The 17,095-nt window shown below is 39.2% G+C and overlaps 1 protein-coding gene across 3 annotated transcripts in view; it reads right to left on the reverse strand.

Moving 5' to 3' along the window:
- The window catches only part of LOC120528598, a 123,905-nt gene that overhangs the window by 66,809 nt on the left and 40,001 nt on the right, over window positions 1-17,095 (reverse strand). For all 3 annotated transcript variants that reach the window (XM_039752776.1, XM_039752774.1, XM_039752775.1), the window contains exons 7-8: window positions 13,141-13,198; window positions 10,667-10,752 (exon numbers count right to left, since the gene is read on the reverse strand). In XM_039752776.1, coding sequence (XP_039608710.1) covers window positions 10,667-10,752; window positions 13,141-13,198 — 144 coding nt within the window. The remainder of the gene's footprint in view (window positions 1-10,666; window positions 10,753-13,140; window positions 13,199-17,095) is intronic.

A 17,095-nucleotide genomic window follows, 5' to 3' on the forward strand; every position in this document is an offset into this window, starting at 1 on the left:
ATTTGCTTGAGAGTTTGATTAAACCTCTCTACTAATCCGTCGGTTTGAGGATGATACACGAGGTTTTAAATGCTTTATTTTCAGTAATCTGGCAGTCTCCTTGAACGTCTCCGAGGTGAAGGGGTCCCCTGGTCTGTCAAGACTTCTTTGGGGATCCCCACGCCAATACCCTAGTAATTCCCGTCGATGGCTTTAGAGGTAGCTGGCGCAGCGGAACAGCTTCGGGTATCGTGTAGCATAATCCACGAGGACTAAAATGTACTTGTGTCCTCGGGCTGAGGGCTCTAGAGGTCCCACCAGGTCGACCCGATTCTGTGGAAGGAACGTCAATCAAGGGAATAGGAACAAGAGGAGCACGGTCCCTCCTAGGAATCTGTCGCAGTTGACACTCCGGGCAGGAAGCGCCAAAGCGGCGAACCTCCTCATTAATTCCTGGCCAGTAAAACCGGGCTTGATCCGCTCCAGAGTTTTTTCGGTGCCCAGGTGGCCACCTAGGAGGTGGGCGTGTGCTAGCTCGCAGACCTGCCGCCGGAAGGTACGCGGCACTAGCAGCAGCCTCGTCTCCTGCCCGTCATGCATTGCTACACGGTAAAGGAGGTCATTATCTAACACAAAGTAGGGGCCCTGTGGCATCGACTGACTAGTGCGCTGGCCATTGACAAGGACCACTGCATTTTTTACAAACTTCAGGGAGTCGTCATTCCATTGCTCCCTTTTGAAAGAAGCCGGCGTCTTTTTAATTGAAACCGCAACACGGAGAGAGGGTCAGCGCCGACCTCAATGGGCGTGGTTTCCTCCCGCTCCGCCGGCGTTGGTGGATGGCGTGTCAGCCTGCGGCGGCCGGGAGTTGCCACGTCAGCCAGGACGGCTGCTTCACCTCTCTGCCGGCTGATTACACGGCGTGGAGGCAGCTTGAGACGGTTCATCTCCGTCCATAACGAGGCCCAACTTAACCCGGGAGTGGTATGTGTCTCACCGCTTTTAATGTCAGACCAGTCCCGCCCTAGTATCACCGGGTGTGGAGGATCAGGAAGGATTGCCACGTTACTTTCTGGACTGATCCTCCGTAGCTAATGACACAGCGGCGGTGCTGTACCAGCGGTTTCCCGTGGACACAGGTTATACTGGTCTTGAATTTTAGCCATTGTCGCGGTAGCACAAAGCGGCGGGCAACAATGGAAATGTTGCTGCGGAATCGAGCAGAGCGGAAGTTTTAAACCCGTTAACGATCACCACGCCTGTATGCGGGACCGCCAGCGGGTTTGTCAGAGCACACCAAGCCCTCCTCCCCCTCCACCTGCATTCCTCCTCGCCTCCAAGCGGTTTGCGTGCCCGCGGCGCCGCGGACGCCGATGCAAGCTCCGGGTTATACAGGGAGGGGCTAGGTCTTGGGACATACCCCGGCTGAGTTTGGCAGAAGGGCGGTTCTGCTCTCCCAGAGTGTGAGGCCGCCCTCTGTGTTTCCAGAAGCTCTATGAGCCCTGACATGTTCGTAAACTGCACGCCCCAGACCGGCTGGGTGAAGCCCTGGGGAAGTGCTTTCAGGAGCAGATAGCACGCTACCTGCTCAATGACCTGGTAGGGCTTGTTTTCCAAGGGCCGTAGCCACTGCCATACTTTTGCCCATAAGGACCAGGCTTGTTTACTGGTCGGCCTCTCAGGGTCCAACCTCCACTTCGTTATTTTACTCACCTGCCAGTCTGGGGCACCCCAAGGTGGTAAAAGGGGCTGTGGTTTCACTGGGGGGCAGGCACTCTCCCCCAAGAGAGCATACTGAGTCCCTCTTGTCTCCCCCTCCAGGGCAGCCCAATTGGTGAGCCCCACCCGCACACTCCCTGGCCTCTCTAGATGGCCTAGTTCTGCGTGCTGGGAGCGGAGCCCGCACCGGGTCTCGCCGAACCACGGGGCACCCTCCCCGCCTGAATACTCGGCCCCGGTACGCTCCCACCTGGGTGTTTTGCAGGTCCTGTCCCCTTCTCTTCTGGGACTTCTCCATCCTGCCGACTACGCCACTGTCACAAGAACGAGACATGAACAGATAAAGAGTTGGGGCAGCCACCCGTATATTATGGTATCCTGGCTGCAAAATCGTTTTTTCTTATAGAAATACAGCACTGAAGTGCTTACAACAGAGTCCAAAACAAGACTGACACAGAAGGGAAAAGGGAAGGCTTTTAAAGGGGGAGACAGGAAGTGAGGTCATAAGGGTCGGGCACGTGTTCATCGTTCATTGGTTTAGTCCCGGATGTGACATCAGGGGCGGAGCTGGCAAGGTCTGTCTCCATTGGCTCGGTCCCAGAAGTGACGTCCAGAGAGACAGGTGGAACCTCCCGGGTTAGGTCTACAGGGAAGTGAGAAAGAGAGTTAGTGCGCTCTGCCACATCCCGGCATGGCTCAGAACTGCCTTCACTCGAGCCCTTTAGCTGCCTCCCATGCGCGCGTGTGTGACAATATATATATATATATATAGATAGATAGAGAGATATGAGAACAACACTCATATCAATGACAAAACAATTACATTAACAATCATGTTACGTTATTTTTAAAATTTTTCCTTTTCTTTTTCGTACCTTCTTTAACACACTACTTCTCCGCTGCGAAGCGCGGGTACTCTGCTAGTGTATATATATATATATATATATATATATATATATATATATATATATATATATATGAGAGAATATAACTTGACAAATCTGCTCAAACGGGACACACAGACCTCAAAAAAGGTGGCCCCTTAGGCATGGGGGCTGAGATAAACTCTTTCTCTCTAGATCTTAATGAAAGACTAATTATTTAATCTCTCCCTTCATCTTTTCAAATAACGGCATTTTCTCATTCCCTCTTACCTTTTCTTTTTTATTTTGCCTATAACCTTTACATTTACCCACCTTCTGAAGGCTATACAGCTGAAACGCATCCCCCTTGCTAAAAAAAAAGCCCCCCCACCTGCCTGAATGATTACAGGCTGGTAGCACTCACTCCAATCATCATGAAGTGTTTTGAGAGCGTGGTGGTGGTCCACATTCAAAGCAGCATACTGGACACTCTGGACCCCCTGCAGTATGCCTACCGGCCCAACACGTCCACCTCAGATGCCATCATCGCCACACTACATTATTCCCTCTCCCATCTGGAGAACAAAGACTCCTACATCAGATGCTCTTTGTTGACTACAGCTTTGCCTGTAAAACAGTTATCCCCCATAAACTGTCTGCACTTGGCCTGCACCCCACCCTCTGTGACTGGCTCCTAGACTTTCTGACTGGCAGGCTCCAGTCTGTCAGGATTGGTGATAGGATCTCAGCTACCATTATCACAAACATAGGCACCCCACAGGAATGCATCCTTAGCCCTATCCTCTACACCCTGTTCACCCACGACTGTGTCACCTCCCACAAAGATAACATCATCCTGAAGTTTGCAGATGATACCGCAATGATTGGACGCATCACTGGTGGGGATGAGGCGGCCTACAGGAGAGAAGTGGACAGTCTGACATCCTGGTGTGAGGACAACAACCTCACCCTCAACACGGACAAGACGAAGGAGATGATAGTAGACATGAGGAAGGAGAGGAGACCTCACCGGCCACTGTTCATCCGAGGGCTTGAAGTGGAGAGGGTGAGCAGCATTAAATACCTGGGCGTCTACATCAGTGAGGACCTCACTTGGACTCTTAACACCACACAACTGGTCAAGAGGGCTCAACAGCGGCTGTACTTTCTGAGGATGCTGAGGAAGTCTGGAATGTTGAATAAGATCCTCAGCAACGTTTACAGCTGCATTGTTGAGAGCATCTTGACCAGCTGCATCACCATGTGGTATGGCAACACAACTGCTATGGACTGCAACCGCCTGCAGACAATGGTAAAAACTGCTGAGAAGATCACCAGGACCCCACTGCCCTCTCTGCAGAGCATCTATAACTGCAGAGTCCACAGGAGAACTGCCTCGATCCTCAGGGTCCCCACCCACCTCCAACATGAACTGTTCACGCTTCTACCCTCAGACAGGAGGTATAGAAGTATGAAATGCAGGACTTCCAGGCTAAAGAACTCTTTCTTTCCCAAGGCCATTAGACTCCTAAATAACTGACTGGAGTTTATAACCATGGGCCACCTCATTCTATCTACCTCGCACAACTGTAACTGTATCGGACTTTTCCATCACACACCTAACTGCACAATTACAACTTTATACTTCTATTCTATTTTTATACTTTATGCTGCCTCTGTTACTTATTATTTATGTTTATCTTTATACGTTGGTTTTGTCATTTGCTGTGGACAGCAAAGAAAGAATTTCATTGTACAGGGAAACGTGTTTCCTTACTGTGCACATGGCAATAAACTTGAACTTTAAGGATTTAACAAAAACAATCAAGAGTGACCAATATTATATATGCTGTATTAAACAGTTAGTTATTTCCTTAATTCAATATAAACTTTCTACATCTCCTCCTCCTGACCAAACTCCAGATCCCCTTAGGCAAAGGTGGAGAGCCTCTTTTCAGGGATGGTGTGGGAATACTTCCAGTGTCAATCTAATATAAACAAGAAACATTTCCAAGTCGGTCTAACTAAGCCCTAAGACTACCAAGCTAGAGCTCCCCTTACCAGCCTCAAGTCTGTCTGCTTTCTGGGTTGTCTGTCTAGACTACAATCCCCAGACATTCTTGCAGGAGATTGTGATACAGCAGCATACAAAGATTTTAGCCATACACTACTTGGGAGGACTGACTGACTGATTACTGTTCCCTGTGTCCTAACCTTAATTACACAGCACCATCAGTAGACTGATGCTTCAAAATATATGTGTATATTTCAACACTCATTTATTTGCACTTATTTAAAAAAATTAAACACTCATTTTTATTTACATTAGAACCCTTCTTTTCAAGATAATGTGGACCAATCCTACCTTGGATAACTGACAACTTTTAAAATTGATAAAATTGATGGCCATAGCCATTTTGGTTTAGAAATTACAGATACTAAAGATTCTGCCAATTTCTGTGGTATAACATCACTTTTTTCTTATCTTAATGGATTTAATGTTATACAAAAAAAATAAAAATACACATTCACACTTATGTTTGTGCTATATCAATTATTATAAATCTAATTTGTACAAAAGTTTTAAGGATAAAATGTGCATTGCTGTTGTTACATTATAATATGAATGGTTTGTCCACCCAGGAGACAAGAATCATGTTATTTCTGCAGCACCAAAAATCCACCCCATTAGGGCACAACATCCCAAAACCCCACCCCTGTGGACTGGGACACTATAAAACCAAGACGTTTCCAGAGGAGGACATCTCACTTCAGGGAGAAGCCTCCACATGTTGCAACTCCTTATGACTGTCTCACTTAGACGAGCCCTTTCTTTACAGAGACTAGCTAGCTAAAATGGCACATTAGAAGCCTGTTTTCTGTTGTGCCACTGAGTGTTGTTTCTGTTCGGTTTTCTGGATGATTGCATTAAACAAGGTACCCGGTTGGTACCCCAGCTTTCCTCTGGGACTCCAGTAGTCCTTTTTATCACAATTTAAACACAGTACTTTAATCAACATAGTTTTTAAAACCTCTCCAGTCTAATCTTGAGGCCACAGACAAACCATTAACAATATTTCACTCCTAAGCAAATTATTTTAAATAAATTCTTTCATTTGAGCTATTTAAAGGTTCACTTTGAATAGAGTCATCTCAGCTTTCATTATGTTTTCCTGACTTTCATTTATAATCTTATTAAATTTTTTCTTAAGGTTTCTAATAACTTTCATGCTGGAAATCATCATTTTTTTGTTATTTACTGCATCCTAAAATACTTTCCCAGTTTTTCTTTTTTGTTATAGGTTCAAGTTTGATGTACTGTTCCACTGTTCCATAAGCTGCTTGTGTATTCTCTCTACACGTTTCTCTTTAAGATCTCATTTAGCATAATGTTAAATGTCCTACGTAACCTCATGTGCTTGCCAACCCCAGATTTTTGTTCATTTTTAAGCTCCATATTTTGCTGTTTTTTTGTTTTAATCTATCAATTTTATTTATTTCATTTGCTTTTTAAACAGTCTAGCACATTATATATGGTTTTTCTCTCTAAAAGTAGTTAATATTATTTTACACCTTTCTTTCACCATACTGTATCAGATGCTTTTGTTCATTTTTAAATATATAGAAGTGGTAGGAATGTTTAAAAATATGAACCTGCAGAAACCTGATAAGTTTCTCCCCCTTTTCAAACCCTTATAACCAAGTTTCTATCTTGTATTTTCAATGTGGAATTCAAAAAAAGCATTCTTAAGAATGTATTGAATTTTACAGCTGGTTAAAAAAAACCAATCAAATGCATAAAAAATAGAATATAATTGAAAATATTATTGACATATGAGCAAGGTTGGTAAAAACTATTATTGGTACAGCTATGCTACAGCAACTAGTAGAAACAGCATACAGATTGATTGTAAAATACATCTTTTTAAGACCAACAATAATTATTTAACACCCCTTCCCCCCATAAAATATAATATATTTGTGCTGCATTAGCTTTTAATTTGAGAACATAGCTTTTGCATTATACCTAAGGACAAAACAATTGTAGATATTTTTGGAAAATAAAGACCAAGAAGTAAAATGAGATGTTAAAAATGCTCATAAGGGTTCTATTTAAAATTATTTTAGAAATAGAATAAAATATCAGAAATGCAAATAATTAAAAGTTTTAGCACAACTAAGTAAATCTAAAAAGGATATTAAAGGTTTACTAACTCCTGAAAAGCTGAAAGCAAGAAAAATAATTTTAAACCTTTAATTATTGTAAATATTGCAACCAACCATATTTCAAATAAAATTTATAATTTTTACAGAAATAAAACTTTCCATGCCTTGCATAAGTAATTGTATACAACTTTTAATACTTTATGGGCCACTTTTTGCTTTCACTACAGCCGACAGACTGTTTCAATTGGTCACTATCAACTAGCTCACTAGCATTTTGAACTCTCCTTTTCAGAAATATTCTTACTCTGTCAGACTGAAAAAGAATCTCCTATGCACCGCCCTCTTCACTAGATTCCATGGAACTTCTAAAGGACAGGGCTCTGGGTTCTAAAACCTCTGGCTTAGGCCATTCTTTGCTTGAGTTGGCTTTGTGTTTCAGATCATTGTTGAAATAAAGGGTGAAACTCATCTTTAACTTTAGATTTGTGAGTTAGGGCAAAATGTATCATACTAAAATGTCTTGATGTTGGCAGCAATTATTTCCCTTAGACCAAAGAGTTCTGTTCCTACTGAACAAAGTCAACCATAACACGAGAATATCAACACAATACTTGACAGCAAGGGAGCAGCACAGAACTCTGGGTCCTATAGACAAGCATTCTCTGTGGGCCCCTTCCTCTCAATCCATGTCTGTCACACATTTTTTTCATTACAAGCTTTGAGGGCCTCCCGATCCAGATGGCACTGGGTAATCATATCCCTTTCCAAATCCCCTCACCACCCCTACTACGATATCCATGCTCCACAGTGTGAGTGGTTTTGGCATTCCACCAAATATATCTTTTGGGATTAAGGCCAAAAAGTGTTACTTTTGCCTCTATACACTACAAGACATTTCCCATCCTGTTCTTGAGAAACTGAATGCGTTTTTTTGCACAAACTAATACAGACATTTTTTTTTGTAGAAAATTGCTTCCCCCTTGACACCCTATAAAGTGCAGACTTTTCAATATCCCACAATTCCTTTGTTACCTCCTTGTTGTCAATTTTTTCTCTGTACTATGCAAATAAGCAGCCTTTATGGAAATCTTACAAAAACAGCAGAATATATTTAGAGCTAGGCAGAATCCTTCAACTTAGATTTGCAGTATAATTATTTAAATCTAAAGACAGCTGCAATCTCCATTACAGAAAGTGTACACACTTAGCAACTAAGTTTTTTTAAAGGATCCATTTGTTTATGGACATGAGCAAAAAAAAATCATATTTCTCATGCGCACAAGATCTTTTTAGCGTGCTCAGGAGATCTTTTCATGTGCATCTCTTTGATGTCGCCATATTCATTTAGGTGAAACAAGCATCTAGAATGTAGAATTAATTTCAAATGACATTCAGAAATGAAGTACCAATGCCAGCTTACAAGCACACAACTGATGCCTTTATGGGAAAGACCCAGGTTAAAATATAGGTCTATGAATTCCATATTAACTTTCTGATAGGCTACACAATGAAACAGTTCAAGTTGCAGAAGAGATAACTTAATGTGCGCACAAGAAATACATTTTTTTTTGTTTTTGTCCCTTTAGGGGTTTACGGTCTCTGTAGCTTTTCACTTAAAAATTGTTTTTACAATAATTTATTAAAGGTGAAAAGGGTCTGACATGATAGATAGATATAGATAGATATTTCATGTCATGTTTAAAACTGAAAATTACAAAAGTGTATTTTTGAGAAAGAAAGGGTATTACATTTTCCACTAATATGCTGCATATTTTACTATTTAGGGAAATAACACCATAATAATGAGCATGCATTGTTTGATGGTATTGTTCAAAGCAGAAAACTCAATGTTTACAATTAGTGAAAATTAGATGGACATAAGCATTAATGTTTCAAAGTTTTTTCTGCACACAATGGGTAAAGTTTCTCTTTTTTCCCATTTTAAAAGAAAATTTACTTGGTTTGTAGATTTTATTTTACTAAAGCAGATTGTCTTATTTCTATACTTGGCATAGGCTAAATATGATGCATAGCTGACACCATGTATTTATGATGCAGTTCATAAAATAATAAACAATGAATTTTACAATGAACAGGTCACTGTCCATGCATCTTCCATGGGTTTTAAGTTTTAAGTGTTGCCTTGAATTATTTTCTGTTTCATTGGAAAGGAAGGAATACAATAAGAAATACAGTAAATAAACATTGTCCCTTATACAAACATTTGGGCATTTTTTATGAGCTGTGTAGCATTTGATTGCTGCTTTAGTGGACTGATTACACTACACAGACTATCAGCATGGTTAAGAGCTGTAACATTAAATTAGGTTGTAAACATATATAAAACGTTAATGGGATCTGACTTTAATAGTATGAAATTACATGATTTAGATTCAGTAACTGAAGTTCTTTTTTGTTTCTGAAGATATAAAATAGACAACTTTCACAACTTTGTACAGTATACCGATGTCTCTTGCTAAATCACACATTTTGGGTTGAAAAAAAGCACACATTCGTTTCCTTACACACCGCATTTCGTATTTGAAACTTGTCTTTAATGTCAGTATAAAAGCAGCAAGCATCAAATCAAGTCTTCTATACACTCCCAACTTTGGGTAAGAGTATAGTAAATGCAAAGTATATTTTGAAATAATTATTTTCAAGCAACCTTCTTTTAGTCATTTAAAATAGATCAAATACATAATTAAGTTCCTACCACTTTAAAACATTACAGGGGCCTACTGTCTTATGTCAAGGAGGAAACACACAGCAATTTATACCTGTGTAGTTTGCAAGTTTTTTCATATGAATAAATAACATAAGCAAGTATTTAAACACATGCATAATAGCTTGTGCCACATGTTTAAGTGATCTTGATGAATCTTCGCCAGACTCCTTTTTCCTGTTACATTCAGGTTAATTTACACTTTTTTTATATTTCACAGCAGGAGGACAAGGGTCTAGAATGGAAGCCAACTGACATGAACTGACAGCGCAAATGAATCCAATAAATAAGTGGAAGAAAACTGCTGTCTTTTAGTTTGCTATAAAGGACCTGTTTTTCCATGTGAATACATTGTAATTTTCCCTGTTATATATCCCATGGAATATACAGAAAGCACAATATTACAATTGTTTTACATTTTTCAGTGTCACACATTAGAATGTAAAAAGGATTAAGAATTATATATGTTAGTATTATTATTAGTACTAAAAGTGGTATAAAGTGTCTTATAACAGTGAATAGTACTACTGCTTCACACAGTTCCACACTACTTTCTTCAAATCCTGGCTCAATTACTGTCGGTGTTTGCAAGCCTTCCCTATGTCTGCATTAGTTTTCTTCTGGAGCTACAGTTTTACTCACATATCCCAAAATGGGTCGACCAGGAATTGAATAAGTGGGTTAGAAAATGAAAGTATAGATGTAAATATGTAAAAAAAATTGTGATATCATCCAGAAAATGAACATGCAAAACCATATCTAACATGAATGAAATATTTAATTATGAGCATAAACCATTATTCTGTTTTACTGCTAACAGCTCTAAATTCCATGCCATGCTTTAGCATTTCTGGACCATCCTGAAAATGTATTAACATATAATGCTCCTATCCTTGAACCTGAAAGAATTCACACAATTTTTTATTTTTACATTGCCACTATTAAATATTTAATTGAATTTTACATAAGATTTTTGTCTTGGCTAAAAGGAAAAACAACAGTAACTATATAGCTAGTATGTTTTAGTCTAACATCCTAAAACATATTACAAGACTTTCAGAACTTCTGATTGTAATAATTTAAATAGAGCAAACTAATAGGAGATAATTTTGTTATAGGTAAATACTAAATATTTACTTTGTGTGCAATGGTTTGTTTTCTTCCCACATAATCCTAAATTTAAAAGATCAGTACTTTTAACATTGAAGGATACAACATAGTGAAGTGATCTCTTGCTTCTGGCATATGAGGATTATCATCAGTTACTTCCTCCACTATTTCCCCTAGCAATTGATGAACCTAAAAAATACAAGATATCATTCTTGGATTAGAACATGGTCTTTTTAGAGTAAATCAATTGTAAAATCATTATTCATTTGGTCATTCTTGCTCACTAAAGGTTAAGATCTGGGGAGACAGGATGCAGAGTCTGTGCCACATTCCAGTATTGTATTCAACTACATGCCTTTCTAAATATCAGACCTTTAATCAGTGTCACACTGGGGCATTTAAAGAAGCCTGGGTTGTACTGTGTAGCTATGTGTTTTTTAACAAGCTCATTCAATCTTGAAACATATATTTGTGCTTACTTAATAGCCAACTATATACTAGGCAGCACAAGCTGAAAAAGAAATAAGAACCTTTTAAAAACACCTTAAAATTCAAATTGATAGAAGATAAAAGTTCAGTCTATTATAAGAAATGACAATCACCAGACAAATGAATCATATGCTGGATTGAAGAAAAAACATCTTTTATTGAATAATTTGATATAGAATAATCACTGCGCTACTAAATAAAAACTTCCCATTAAAACCTTTATGTTGTCAGGGATGCCAGGGGCGATGACCCGGCCGGGATGCCCTGAAGGACTGGAAGAGGGTCTACGCCCGCCCTGGATCACGTGGGGGCCGCCACCCTGGTTGCTTTGGGGGCCACGGGTAGAGGGTTTGGAAGCCCAATCCTGTAGGGGCCCGTGATCACCACCAGGGGGTGCCCCAATGCCTTGGGAACCCTGGACCTCAGCACTTACGCCACACCAGGAAGTGCCTGGGGTGTTAGGCAGGGACACCCGGAGTGCTTCCGGGAGGACAGCCAGCACTTCCGCCACACTGGGGCGTGTCAGCAGGAGATTGCTGGGGAGCACCTGGAGCACATCCGGGTGCGGATAAAAGGGGCCGCCTCCCTTCATTCGAGGCTGGAGTTGGGTGGAAGCAGGACGAAGCAGAGGAGTGTGTGCAGGCGGCCCGAAGAAAGGCGTTGTGTGGCCAGGACTTTGGGGGGTTTGTGTGCACTGAACTTTATTGTATATAGTGTAAATAAACGTGTGGTGGTGCATAACAACATGTCTGCCTGTCTGTGCCCGAGTAACGTTCACAATGTATATATTAATGGTGACAGTTTCAAAAGTAGGACAGTGTCTGGGCAGTTGTATACTGTACAAATGTCTGTTACAGTGGTATTTACACTCATTGACTACTATTATTAGGTACACCTACTTAATAGTGAATTCATTCCCCCATGTGGTTGCACAAAAGACTGAATTCAATAGGACATGACATCAACAAGGAGCTGAATGTACAGTACAGAGATGCTGGCTTAAGTCAACTTCAATGTGTCTCAGATTTGTTGAAAATAATTCGTTGATATATTTCTGTTTGGAAGAGGAATGCCTATCACAATGCACAGATGCAAATCTGGATCAAAATGTAGTGACTTAGGAAGCCAGTATACTGTCATTTCCTAGAACCAATCCAACATTTTGTTACCTTTCTGTCACAGAGCAGAAAAATCCCTTGGCTGCGGGTTATCTGCTGTTCTGCATCATCTGTCACAAGATGTGAGAAGTTGTGTTTTCTGAAATGCCTCTTTTTTTAACACTGTTGACCTCAGTCATTGGACGACTTATTGTACAGCTGGTCCTCTCTTATTTTGCATGTCAGTCTGCTTTTATGAACTTTATGTTTATAATCACAGTAGTGTTGCTTGATTTGTGCTTTTTGGAATAATTAAATAGCATCTGCACCTATAATGCCATCAACAATTTTGTAGTTAAACCCAAGAGCAGAAAGTGTACCTAATGAAGTGGCTATTTGTGGTATACAGCAAAGCTGTAATTTATTTTTTGATAGTGTTCTTCAAGAGGTATACGAATGACATATCAAACAGCAGGGACAAAAAAATACTTCGGAAAAAGCATTGAAACACTGTATTCTGATCTGCCATCTACTATGTATATTATATGTGCTTTGAGATGCTACAACACCAAGAAAAGAGAACCATAAAATCCAGGAAGAACATATCATTTCTGCACAGATGACTGTAATAATTCTAGGGAACCCAGCAATGTTAAAGAGTCTAAGAATCACCACAGTATGTTGGCCAAAACTATTTGAAATACTGTAGACAAAAAAAAGGTCAGACATAAAAAACTGAGAAACACTTTAAAACTGCTTGTAATACCAAGATAAAAACATTTCTTTTGATTTTAATGAAACTTTTCTAATTACAAGTTTTGTAACTACAGTACATCATTTAAATAGCCATTTTAATAAATCTATTTATCATATCATGTAAAATCTATTTTAGTATTTCATTTAACTACACACAATGTAACCAAGACTTTTTTTCCCTTCAAGCCACCTCCATCTTTATCTTAGCCTGAGTGCAAACAACCATAACACCCACCGTTTTGAGGCTGTTTGGCTCCATTCCTTCAGATTTATCCTGCATTTCAAGTAGCTTTCTGTAAAAAGATAAATGGTCAACAATCATTTACATATCTTCCGATTATTTTATCCTCTCTAAAAGCTGGGGAACAGTTTCAGAGGCGTAAAAGCCTTAGAGCAATACTGTTTGGCTTACAAGATGTGCTTCATGATAAGACAACAGTTAGAGTAGGTTAACTATGACAAAGAGATATCCACAAGAGATGTGGAAGAGGCAAAGGGAATAATAATGAATGACACTTGCTTTTCTTTCTCATATTTGAAGGTCGCCCATCAAGATAAGACCAACAGTGGGTTCTTAGAAATGAAGCTGTACTGCTGTCTTTGAAAGACCTAATTATCTGATTTCCCATGAAATTTTCCAGGAAGCATTAAAGAGATAAAAGTTATCAGCTTGGCTTGACTTTTAAGCCTCCCCACACACAATGCAAGGGAGAGAAATTACATTTTATTGTTGGTACACAATAAAGTACTACATACTTAAAATGAATCTAATGAGTAACACTCAATCAACAAAATGTCCCCTCAAGAAATCCTTTAATACAGTATATGGAAGAATCTGTTTAGGGACATTGCAATATACAGTACATTATAAGAACTAAATGCATTATGTGCTAATGGAGAATGGTCAATAAAGATAAAAATGGAACCTCTTGATGAACTATTGAATTCTTTAAGCAAAATGTATTCTACTTCTTTATGCCTCACAGACTGTCTTAAATAAAAAGAAAATAAAGTTTAATTTAAAATAATTAGCAACTGCAGAATGTATTCAATTCATCAATTATATTTAAAGCAAAGCTTATATTGAACTTTGTAATAACTGGATTTAAAAAAAATGAATAAATAGACCTTCAGCTAAAATGTACCCATTTTAAAAACTTCTGTGAATGGTCTGAATGAGTGTTTTTTTTTATCTTTTTGCTTTTTGAGAGATATCAAGTGGGAATACAACCACTTTTAAGGGGGAGTTGGGGTAAACAAATTAATTTTACGTGGTGCATTTCAGCAGTGAACTACATAGTCAGGTACTTAATAGGTGCAGATTGTTTGCACATTTCCACAGTTGAAAACCTGGCAGATGAAGTGTTATTTTTTTTCCCTGTACAGGAGAATGAATCTCATATCTAATCATTTACAGTCCAGGGGGCCTCATGTATAAATGGTGCATACACACAAAAATGTTGCATACTCTTGTTTCCACGCTCAAATCGCGATGTATAAAACCTAAACTTGGCGTAAAGCCACGTACATTTTCATAGTAGCTCAAACCCTGGCGTACGCAAGTTCTCTGATCGGTTTTGCAAACTAGCGGCACCCAGTGTCAAAGCAGTGCTTTTGTTCCAGTGTGGTTTCCCTTTCTTTTTTAGAGCCACATCCCTGATGCAGCTTTATCATATACACTGAAAATTAACCGCATATTGTGTATTAGTTTAAAGCATCTAATTATAATTAGCCTGTATCAATATAATGGTCCACAGAATGGCCAAACTATTGAAAAAAAACCATAGCTGCTTTAGTGTTGTTACTCCACTGCACCTTCTGCTTCTTCTTTCAGCTGCTCCCATTAGGGGTTTCCACAGCAGATCATCTTTTTCCATATTACTCTCACTGCACAACTCAGAGTATTTATATCACTGTATCTGAGGTTGGAATCACAGCTCTACAGCAGCTGACTGGAAGGAGAATTATCTGTATACAGCATCTAGCACACACTGCCTCAGCCATGTGCCATTTGAACTGCTATCATATGGCAAACGCTTCAGAGCAATTTCCTGTACTGACCTCACGGTTCAGAAACAGTTTCATCCCAAGAACTATAAACGCAATCAATCAGTCCATCAAGTGCTCCTTGTAGAACAGATTGTACTTATAATTACAATTACCTCACTGTAAACTTGTGATACAGTTATAATATTGCACGACCTGAGCCTCTATATAAAGCACGTATTTACATATGATGTCGATATCATTTTTAAGATGAAATGCAGCAAAATATGTTTATTACATTATAGAGATTAAATGTTAACATCATTTAAATAATCTATATCTTTAATAATTAAACAAGTGAGGACACGGTGTTGTAGCGCTAGCAACGATCTGCCGTTATCTGGGATTGTTCCTGCCTCACGCTGTATTCTTGCTGGGGCTGGCGCGACACAGGAAGGATAGATGGATAGAATAATTAAACATATACTATAAAGATATTTCAATGTTCCTTAAAAGTTCTGAAGAATCGCTGCCAGGAACTTACCTCCAAGTGAAGTGTTTATTTGTGTTTTGCTGTACTTTGTATTTATTGTGATTTCCCAGATTTTTGAACACATGCTCCATTTTGACTTCACCTTGGGATTCTATATTGGGACTGTGTTTGCTGTGGACTGCCTTGCCTTATCAGGAGATGGATTCCTTTTGTGCTCCAGAGTGTTTTTGTTAAAAAAATTATTTCTCTTATGAAGATTCTTCAATGTCCCTTTTGTTCCTTTTCAGTCACTCTTGACAGTGACTTCATTAGACCTTCTTCAAATGCAAGGAATTTCTGGAATTTTGATTCATCAATTTCTTATTCCACCCACATAAACTGCATTAAGAAATGTTCTTACTTTCACCTCTGTCACATATCCAGTGTTCACTTATTCTTCTCCTTTTCTAATGCTGAGAAACTTGTCCATGCTTTTATCACATCCCACATCCATTGTTCTAACTCCCTACTGGCAGAGGTTCCTTCAAATCTTATATCACAGCTCCAATTGATTCAAAACTCTGCTGCAAGAGTTCTTAAATGGCCTGGAACAGTGAGGACATAACACCTATCATGTTTTGACTTCACTGGCTCCTTGCATCTTACAGGATCAAATATAAAATTCTACTAATAACCTACAAAGCTTTACTGTAAATGGTCTTGCACTGGACTACATCAGTGACCTTCTCCATCACTATGCTCCTGTTCGTCCACTAAGGTCCTCTGGTTCTGGTAATCTTGTTGTGCCCTACACTAACCTGCACTCTATGAGTGACTGGGCTTTCAGCTGTATACTGGCCAGACTTTGGAATGACATTCCTAAATTAATTAGATCAGCTGACTCAATTCAATTTTTTAAAAACCAACTTAAAAGTCATGTGTTCAGGAAGGCTTTTAACTTAACCTATCATTCTGAGACTTATTCCAGTTTACCTCTCAATCCAAATGCTCAGGATAATGTGTGTGTGTTATATCACAAATTATCTTATTTGTTCAGGCATTTTTTTAGTATTTAATTTTGTATTTTACTGTGGTTTATTTTACTTTTTCTTTTATTCTATTTAATGCTTTGTATATCCTGTTTTAATCTGTTTAATGTTCTATACAGATAACATTTGTATCCAATGTTACATATACCCTTCTGTTTATGTGCCTTGAGTATGGGAAAGGCACTATATAAATAAAATGTATTATTATTATTAAGAGCTCATGCATGTCATCCATGCTTGTTAGAACACATAGCAGGAAGTTGGGGTCTAGGCTCTTGAAGATCAGGGACTAGACACCCGAGATCCCCACCAACAATGTCTCTGGTATGAATCAAAAATTAAAGCAGCAACACAAGAATTAGGATTTTGGATGAAGAAAATGAGTCATCATTGTTCTGTTGGTATCTATTGCAGTGTCTGTTAGTCTTTTCCATAGTCTCCAATACTCATTTGCATGAATGAGTGTTTGTAAACGTTTCCCATGCCATTTTTGAATGTCATCCAACAATTCACAATGTGGTAATCCCCAGTGGCTAGGTCCACTCACATTTCTTAAGTATTACACTCTTGACTAATCTATCGGTATTCAATCTATAAATATGATTAAATAACGTGTCCAAATTGCTGGTGCATTTCTCTAGCTGTATGGTGGCATCATTAAATGTGCAAAAAAGATTAACAGC

The sequence above is a fragment of the Polypterus senegalus genome, chromosome 4, assembly GCF_016835505.1.
Source record: "Polypterus senegalus isolate Bchr_013 chromosome 4, ASM1683550v1, whole genome shotgun sequence".
Classification (NCBI taxonomy): Eukaryota; Metazoa; Chordata; class Cladistia; order Polypteriformes; family Polypteridae; genus Polypterus; species Polypterus senegalus.